This window comes from Pavona decussata, unplaced genomic scaffold (assembly GCF_977016875.1).
Source record: "Pavona decussata unplaced genomic scaffold, jaPavDecu1.1 SCAFFOLD_100, whole genome shotgun sequence".
Taxonomy (NCBI): Eukaryota; Metazoa; Cnidaria; class Anthozoa; order Scleractinia; family Agariciidae; genus Pavona; species Pavona decussata.
In genome coordinates this window covers 1,806,573-1,816,393 of record NW_028145515.1, presented here as the reverse complement: position 1 = coordinate 1,816,393, position 9,821 = coordinate 1,806,573, and the positions used below count along the sequence as shown (strand labels likewise).

Genomic DNA, 9,821 nt, shown 5'->3' with positions numbered 1-9,821 from the left:
TCAAATGCGCAGTATAGCAACAAAAAAAAAATCACAATCTTACTGAGACCTTATACAAATTTCTAGGTCTAAAAAATAAACATTTAAGTGTAATTTATTTTACCAACGGAGCACCAAAGAGCTCTATAGGAAATCCTTCAAAGGTAAACCGTGCGTTTCGGGTGGAATTAAAATTTTAAAATGTTGGTTTTTGTGGCGGAAGGAAAACCGGAGTACCCGGAGAAAAACCTTCGGAGCAAGGACGAGAACCAACCACAAACTCAATCGACATATTGCGTCAACTCCGCGTCACTGCGCATCCCTGCTCCCCTCTATTGACAACAAAGTGAAATTACAAAGTTTATTTAGTTCAGCTGGAGGAACATAATAACTGTTTCACTCCATTCCGAACATCGTTCATTCTCCAGAGGTAAAGACACGGGTTGAGGGAAGAGGACAAAAATACAAGTACCAGGGAAAAACCGACTGCTACGGATATTTCTGAGTTTAAGCCTTCAAAAGCATAAAACCCAATAGCGACGATGAAAGGTAAGAAACAAAACGAAAACGATGCCAAAATGTATAAAATGGTAATCGTGGATTTCTTGTACTTCGCCAGATTTATTGCCGGTTGGCCAAATCGTTGGGCTGGTTGACCTGCCTGAACCCGGAGCTGATGAAAACGAATTATTCGTAGCACTTTAAAATAGGCAAAAAATATTATTACAAAACTAAGCAACATTAGCGCTATAATGGTAAGGTGATAAGTACTCCCAATTGAGCCTGGGTTTATAGTTTTCAGTGACCGTAACACGACTATTGGGATAGGAATGAGAAAAAACGCAATGGCGATAGAACATCCGCCACGCGATGTTACCAAGGATCTTCGAGACATGTGTAGCCATCTTTCAACTGACATAAGCATTAAAATAAGAATTGTGACGAATGTAAAATACGTAGCACTGGCTTCCGCAATTGTTTCAAACGTCACGTACAGCAATGGCCTCTCAATAGCTCTTCCCAGTGGATCAATGCTGTAAAGCAAAATTCTTGCAACAAAAACAGGTTGAACAATGAGACCTGTACACAAATCAGTAAAAGCCAGTCCACTCAAAAGAATATGGAAAGATGTCCTCTGGAACGCCTTCTTCCAAATTGCCGCCAATATCAACGCATTGCCCACCACAGCCACCGGAGAAAGAACGGCCATAGTGACTGCAATTGCAAGACTAGCTGCATAAATATAAGGGTCTTGTTTGTCGCCATTGTGTGGCAAGTCACGAGAAAAGGACAAATTATATGAAGAAGAAGAAGTCGTTTTATTTAACATGGCTTCACTTTGTTCATGAACGCTCAAGATTGCTTCTTTGGATTCACTTCACCGTGGAATTTCAGGCCGAATCTCTCTTCAGATCGTTCAAATACATTGCCAAGCCTTCGCTTCATTAGAAAGGGAATGATGAGCAATGCCCAAATTAACGACGCATTTTTGGGTGCCTCCAGTAAAGAGTCAATTACGGCACAACGTCCTTTGTTTAAAGGTGTTAGATATGGTATTTAAAAACCGTTTGGCCGTCATAGTTTGTACGTGATCCTAATGCCGAGTCAAACCAATGAGGTTTCGGTGGAGTTATAACCCTTTTTTTTTCGAAGTCACTATATTTGCTTTTGACAGCTGCAGCTGCCCCATTGAAAGCCGGCTTTCTGTTGTCATAGTTACAGCAAACATACGCATGACATTGTAAAATATTAGATAAGGTGAAAGATTGAGTTTAGAAATTAATTTGTCATACTGAATTTAGCAGAAAGGTGAAGTTTCGTAGATTTCTGATTTAAACTTCAAGGAATATAACAACAAAAGAATTGCGATTTTTTTAAAATTAATGGATGGCGTGCAAAGTGTTGTAGACCGGCGATAAAAATCGTGAAATTGAAACTTCCTTATCTATCCCGAGTTTAATGAGATCTGTACGAAACTCTACCTGTTTGTTGAATTCATCATAGCCATTCTATTCATGAACTGTTTGACTTAGCAAACAGCTTGCTTGCTCAGCTTTGATAGGATGTGAGAAACTGCTGCTTTTGTTGATTCAGTGTGTTTCGTGAGGTTATAGGATGTTTCCAAATCTTATACTTAAGCAGCGACGACACCAACGCCAACGAGAACCTTACTTAAAAATATAAATTTATTTCATTTGTGTTACTTCGCGATATTTCTACGCCTTCAACTTCCGCAAAAACGAAACCTTAAAAAAAAGTCTACACAAACGGCGAACTACCCAGGAACCAAATTCGTAAGAGTGGCGTTTAAGTTAAGAAAGAGGTTAAAAAAATCCCCGCCATGTGTTCACGTTCTCCACGAAACCTTGAATTTTATCAGTTCACGATGTTGTTTTACAGGAGACAGCAAAGAAATGTACCAAAATTTAAACCGCACGTGCAGAGCGATTGTTTTTGCGCATTAAACCGATTGTTTTGCGGCGTCGGTCGTTTGCGTCGCCGTCGCTGAGAAGATGGTACTTGATGTTTCTAATATGCGATGGAAGACGTGGAAGATTGTTCCTCAGCCTCGAAGCTACTGAAAGTCTGTATGAACTCACTTTGATAAGAGCGTGATTGCGTTTAATGAAATAGATGCAAGGCGATTCGTTTTTCTGAATTAACCAGCAATGTGATTGGATTAAAAAGTTATTAAAATGATAAATCTGAAAGCGTGCTTTTGGTTATTTGTTGTTGCTTGTTTTTCCAGAACATTGGACGAGGTATATCAAAAATGAAGTCATCCATCTTTTTACACGTGAGATGTTTTGACCAATAAGAGCACGCGAAGATGGGTTTCTACAAATGTACATGAAAGCGCTAGTTTTTTTGAGTTATTTTGGTTAAGATTTTATACATTTTCTTTCTTTTGATGGTTAACTTAGTGTTTAAGTCTGCTGATTCTATCTGACAGCCGCAAAATCTAGAACAACATAAACAAAACAATTCAAGGTTTGGTTACCAGAGTTTAAGAGTTTATTATTTATACACTGAACAATGTAAAAATCGCGTTTTGATTGGTGTAGAGGAGTTTTGCGATGTAGACGCACGAATAACGACATTGTGTGCAAGTGTGACGGACACACGTGATCAGAGTATAGAGTCCAGCCAGAGTGACTGGTCAAGAAAGTTCTGCAAATTGTTTTGGCGAGTAGTATGCAAACATTCACACATACTTTCACAGAAAAGCAAAACTGTCCGATGAAAAATTGGACAAAAATCGTTGCAATTGACCTCAACCAGGTTACAAAGCTTGAAGTTTGTTGTGATGTGAAAAGAAAGGAAATATCTGTCCAAATATGTTACCGATGGAAATCCGGTAATGGCGAGTAAACGATTACAAACGTAGTGAAGCGAATGGCGCTGTAATAGTGTGGGGTCAGAAATTCCTTCTGGAATAAAGGTTGGTTTTGAAAATATTGTTAGTGAAATTCTTTCGGATTAAACTCTAATTTAGAGGATCACAATTGCTTGTGTCTAGTAGTATAAAAGTTTCGTTGAAAGTTTTTGACTCGACTCAGTCAACGTGATACTCGCACACGAAATGTGGTCAAATGTCTTGGTTACTGTATAAAGGAAAAAGATTTTATTTTTCCGTGGGTCTGTACTCTGATAACACACAGCGCGAGTCAAAACGTAGCAACGACATCAGTCACGCTACCAGCCTGGGGCTTGTAAAGTACTTCTTTTTTCTTACCACCGCGTTTTGACGTCAATTACCATCTGAACTTCGGCACAGGCACCATAAATATCTCGGCATTTTTATATCAAATATAAGGGAACGCTTTTTTTTCAAATCATTCTACTAACACAAGGCGCTTCAGAAGCATGATAATAGTTTATTTCAATCACAGAAGTAGGGGGCCGTTTTCTTTTTTCGGAGATAAAGAAAAAACTTAAAGTACTTCATCACTGGCTAATCTATTTCCACCTCTGGAAATAAATGGGCTTTGCAGGAAATTATATGAAAACGATTAATTGATTTTGCAGCCTTCCCATATTGATTTCATTGGCAGCTGGAATGGAGCTCGGTGAAAGTCATAGAGTAGGACAGTTACATGCCAAGTCTCAATTCGACGTTTGTGCAACAACGCCAAGCCATGGCAAACAATACAACTTGTTCTTCGTGGAGTAATTCTTCGATCTCTGGTAGCTCCAAATATTTTGTAGGGACTTTCACGGGCTCAATCATTATCGCTGTTTTGTCACCGGTTGCAGTCGTGGGTAATGCTTTGATTTTGGTGACGATTTGGAAGACGACCTTGCAGAGAACAACTTTCCATACTCTTCTAAGTGGATTAGTGTTCACTGATTTGTGCACAGGACTAATAGTTCAGCCTGTCAACGCTGTAACCATTTTGCTCTACACATTAGACGCCAGGACACCTCTCGATAGGCCACCACTATTTGTCGCTTTTGAAACAATCGCGGATGCCACTGCCACGTATTTTATATCCGTTTCAATGCTTATTTTGACGCTTATGGCTGTGGAACGATGGCTGCACATGTCTCGACGACCATTGGCACTTGCGTCGCTCCGGAAAGTCTTAAGTGTCATCGTATTTTTGGTCATGCCAACTCCTCTAGTTGTATTTCGATCACTGGAAACTATAAAGCCCGGATCAGTTTGGAGTATGGTACATATTACGAATATAACAACAATGTCATTGTCTTTCTTCGCCACATTTGTCGCTTACTTTAACGTTTTACGAATTATTCGTAGTCAACAACTACAAGTGCAAGCCTTGAACAGGCCGCCTCAAAATTTTGGCCGACCCACGATAAACCTGGTAAAGTACAAGAAATCTGTGATTACGATATTATATGTTCTAGCTTTGTTTTGTGTCTGTTTCCTACCTTTTGTCATCACTACTGGGGTGTTTATTCGTGAAAGTGCAGGATCTAACTCCGGATTACATATAGCCTTAAGCGTTTCCAGAGTTCTCCTATTTTCATCGTCTTCTCTGAACCCATTTCTTTACCTTTGGAGAATGAGTGATGTTAGAAACGGAGTAAAACAGTTACTCTGTTCCAGAAACTAACAACAACAACCAAAACATTTTTACATTGATGTTAGTGGTATGATATTGTAACAGAACAGTGTGGAAAGTCCCTCAGATTTAGAAAGCATACAAAGCAAGTACGTTTGTAAATAGTGGCCATGTCAAACAGCACGAGATTGCTCTTCTTCATTCAGTATTTCCTTCTCTTGTGGCTGGACAATGGCGACAAAGATGACTCCTATAATTGCCCAGCTAGCTTTCCAAATGCAATTATTACGACTGTTCTTTTACTAGTGGCAGTGATAAAAAATACGTTGATATCGGCCGCAACTTGGACGAAGACGTTCCAGAAAACACCTTTCCACTTGAGTGGATAAGCCCTCCCCAATTTTTGCACAGTACTCATCGCTCAACCATTCACAGCTGCTACAAATTTCCTCGATTGCACAAGTTTGAGCAACATACCATTTACTTTAATAACGATAGACGCCACTGGAGATACCAGTGTAACGTATTTTATCTCCATCACCGTCTTTATTATAACACTCATGGTAGCTAAACGACAGCTGCATATGGCCGGAAAATCCTTGATGACATGAACTGGTACATCCAAAATTAATAATCGTTGTAAGTTTGTATGGATGAAGATTAAGGGTATATTTAAAGTATATTTTCGCGAAAATTGATGGTTATCTTATTTATTGTTGATCAACCAACGGAATATAAGATCACGCGGTAAAATATGGACAGTATCCTATTAGGTCACTTAAAGTAATTAACGAATCATCAGCCTAAAAACCAATTTTTCAAATCCTGCTGAGAATAAAAGCAGCTCCAGGGAAGATTTCAACTTCATTTCCAACTAGCGTGCTAAAGTGACCTCGGTGACAAGCCGTTTTTAATGAAAAATAATAATCAGTGATGGTTTTTTGAGATAATTTAACATTTATCTTCTGTTTTATCAATTCACAACTGATGGAGGCAAATATGAGATTTCAGTAATTTAATTTTTTCTCATTAAGCCAATACAACCTGACCCTTTTTACATGGCAGCTGTTACTATGAAAAGCAATAAAGTCCTTTTGAAAATAGCTGAAAAACATTTTTTAACATTAATGGAATTATTAATGATCGTTCATGCGTAATTGCTAACTTGCTTGAGATACTGAGTAATGCTGTACAATTGTAGCCGTAGGGCGTTGCTTTTCATTAACTTTTTCTCTTCGAAGTGGAAATAAAATTTGCAAACCACTTTGATGCTTCGGGGTACTGCCACCGAGATTTTGCTGTATGCTGGCCAAACCAGCTAAAATACTTGACAAAGAACCTCTGTTTTTACGTGAAATTGCTCTTAGAGCAGCAGTAGGAAAATAATTATGTAATGATTTCCCTAGCGGAGAAGAAAATATAAGTTTTAACAATTTCTTCAAAATTCACAGGAGGAACTTGAAAAAGATCGCCAATTTTTTCATGTTTCAATCCATTTCCATCCTAGCCATCTTCAAACATAAATGAATTATTAATACTAGTGTCTGTGCCCCAATACGGTTATTTTTAACAAAACTGAACCATTACTTTAATATTCCCATGAAAACCAATAACTTTTTTCGCTATTCAAAGTGACACTAAAAAAAGGTGACACTTCCCCTTTAAATAAGGCGGTTAATGGTGTATCTTCTTAACTTATAAATGACTAGGCCTAAGTTGTTCTGTTGTTTAGCTTCATTAATCAAGCCATTCAGAAAAAAATGATCTTCGAGCCATGTCAAAAGGGAATATTTGTTTACAAATAGGATTTTATGTCTTCAATCCGATCTGTTGTTTGTCTTTTTATTCAGTACTGAAGTTTCTTTAGGAATTTTGTTGTATTGTGTGACATAATGTCACGATACCAGGGTCACGGGCTGGGGCCCTGACAATCTATATTGTACCACCCTCTAGCGTTCATGACCTTTGCACCAAGACACGCACCACGTTCGTCAGTGGATTACTTCTGAACGAATTCAGCCGCCTTTTATTTTTAAGTAACGCCTTTGTTTCATGGCTTCTGCAGCGGCCACAGTTCTTATTTTAGGGCATTCCTTTGTGAAGAGGCTAAAGAACGATATAGAGACTGGATTTGACTCGCGTGTTGACGGGAATTTTAATCTGCATGGCAGTGCTTTTGTCCACATGTTCGGCGTGGGAGGTCGAACTGTTTCGAAGCTTCAAGCCCACGACCTTAACGTTATTTCACGTCTTGCTCCGGACGTGGTGATCCTAGAGATCGGTACCAATGATCTTTCACAGTCAGGGCCTGAAGTAGTAGCATCGGAAATTGAAGTCCTTGTTTCTTTACTGCGCGAAAAATATTCTGTTCGCGTCATAGGCGTTTTCCAAGTCATTCCTCGTGGTCAGTCGTACGCGGGCTTTCAGTCCTTTGACAATATAAAAGTGCCAGTTCTACATCAGTGTCTTAGTGCATTATTAGAGCACATCGATAATGTTTTCTGTTGGTATCATAAAGGTTTTTTCTAATTTATCACAGACCCGACTTACTCATGATGGTGTGCATTTAGACCCACTGGGTCAATACTTTTTGTACCGTAGCTATCGCGGCGCCATTTTAAAGGCGTTAAACATGCTTTAGGTGTACATCATTGTCACCCAGATCACCGTTTTATTCTGGTTTATGTTACGTTTGTTAAGGCTAATTTTCTGCTCTATGTATTAATTTTCATATTAATGTATATTTTTGTTTTGTTCATTTGTGGGCTCTTAATTGGCATTGCCACTTTGGCGACATTTTGTCAGCCCGGCTTGTCCTGCCCAATTTTTCTTTTGTTGCATTACATTTTATTTTTATTTTTAAAAATAAAAATAAAATCTGAGAGGGCTTTGTTCCCTTATTGGCTGTTCATATTCTTATGACAGCTCTGAATTTGAGGCTTTGTTCCTCATTTATTTTGCTCACTCTCTTGTTATGTCAGCTGTGCTGGTCATATGTTTATGCCAGCTGTAATTCGAGGCTTTGCTCCTCGTGTCAATTGCTGTTCGTAAAATTTTTTACGTCAGCTTTAATTTGAGGTTTAGTTCCTCTTTTTATTCCAAGGTCGTTGCGGCCTTGCTCCCTTATTTGCTGGCCATATGTTAACGCCAGCTTTAACTCGAGGCTTCATTCCTCGATTTTTATTTTTTGCTGGCATGTGAGCATTATTTTGAGGCTTTGTTCCTCTATTTTTATTATGGGGCTTTGCTCCTCTGATATTGAAATTATGATTTACTATCTTGTGTAATGGTCTTAATTGTTATGTAAGTTCATTGAGACTCCATGTCTGTGTATTTCCTATACCAGTACCAGCCTGTAAGTTTGTTTTTGGACCACAGAGTCTGCCGCTTTTCTCTGTATCCTAGAATGCCTCCACGTCGCCAGAAACGTCCATCAGTTCATCCGCCCGTGCAACCTCCTCCTAAACGGACACGGCGCGTCACTAAAACTACTGGCAAGGACAAAGTTCAGCGTGTGCCTGCCGCCACTGCAGAATCACGCACCACAGGTCTTCATCCTTCTGCAGCATCTTCCATCCCTCCTGGTCTTCTGGAACAGATTGTGTCCAAAGTAACCACAGAAGTTACCAAGCAGTTAACACCCCTCCTTATTCCTGCTGGCCAGTCTGCTCCTCCAAGTTCTCAGCTTCAAGAGGAAGTTCCAGCCTGTACTCCTACTGATGTGACTATTGCAAGTGGGGATTCCCAATCATCGCGCAGTGTTGCTGCTGTAGTTAGTGATTCAGTAAATGCAGTTAATGCAACCCTCTCAGGTGAGGTTCTGCCTGCCACCACATCAACTCCTTTACCATCAGGCCCTTTGTTTAACTCTGCCAGCCTCCCAATTGATTCGAGGGTTTCTCCTAAACTTAAGGGAAAGATTTGGCTGCAAGAGTACATCGATTTTGGCTCATTACTGGTTAATCCAGTGCTAGACAATAAATTCCAGCTAAGTTTGCAAACAACTACAGAGGGCAGAACCCCGTCTCTGTGTTTTGAACCGGCGGCCAGGCCTAAGAAGATTCAGAACATCGAAACTTGGATGCATGCCTTCCATATTTTTGCGGGCATTTATGTCCAGAAATATCCAAATGAGGCCTCAGTTCTCATGAAATATGCAGATGTTATCCAGGACTTGGCAGCCAGGGGGCAAAACTGGAAATATTACGATGAGCATTTTCGCTTTCTGAGACAGACCCAGCCCACTTCCCTCCCCTGGGGTAATGTTCACTGGGAGCTCTGGTTACGATCACAGCAGACCCCATATCAGAGAACTCCTCAGAGTTCAGGGAAAACCAACTGGTTTGTAGCAATCCCTAAGGGTTTTTGCTATAAATACCATAAAGGCAATGAGTGTGCTGGCTGTAACTTTAAGCACACCTGTTTCAAGTGTGACGGCCAACATCGAGCCTCTCAGTGTAATTTTCGTGGCCCACGCAAATCCCCCATCACCCGCACCCAGGCTGCCAAGCCCTCCTCTTCCAACCCCAATAAGAGTTCATAATTTATGTCTTCTTCTTTCTGGTTACATTCATTCAACTGTTGAATTCTTGCGTTCTGGATTTACTGACGGTTTTCCCTTACATTATGAAGGTGATCATGTTTGTTTTGAGACCACCAATTTGAAGTCAGCTCTTGAACATCCTGAGATAGTAGATGCAAAACTAAAGAAAGAACTGGATGCCCATAGGCTAGCTGGCCCATTCCACTCTCCCCCATTTCCAATTTTCCATGTGTCCCCCATAGGTGTGGTCCCTAAGAAGTTGCCTGGTG

The 9,821-nt window shown here is 40.0% G+C and overlaps 1 protein-coding gene across 1 annotated transcript; it reads left to right on the top strand.

Moving 5' to 3' along the window:
- The first annotated feature begins 8,151 nt into the window (after window positions 1-8,151).
- Window positions 8,152-9,698, top strand: LOC146472282 (uncharacterized). The gene has a single exon (XM_085119672.1). The coding sequence runs from the start codon at window positions 8,332-8,334 to the stop codon at window positions 9,550-9,552; it is 1,221 nt and encodes a 406-aa protein (XP_084975798.1). The 5' UTR covers window positions 8,152-8,331; the 3' UTR covers window positions 9,553-9,698.
- The last annotated feature ends 123 nt before the right edge of the window (window positions 9,699-9,821 follow it).

Coding starts and splice junctions, on each gene's coding strand:
- LOC146472282 (XM_085119672.1), top strand. CDS start 8,332: ATGTCTGTGTATTTCCTATACCAGTACCAGCCTGTAAGTTTGTTTTTG.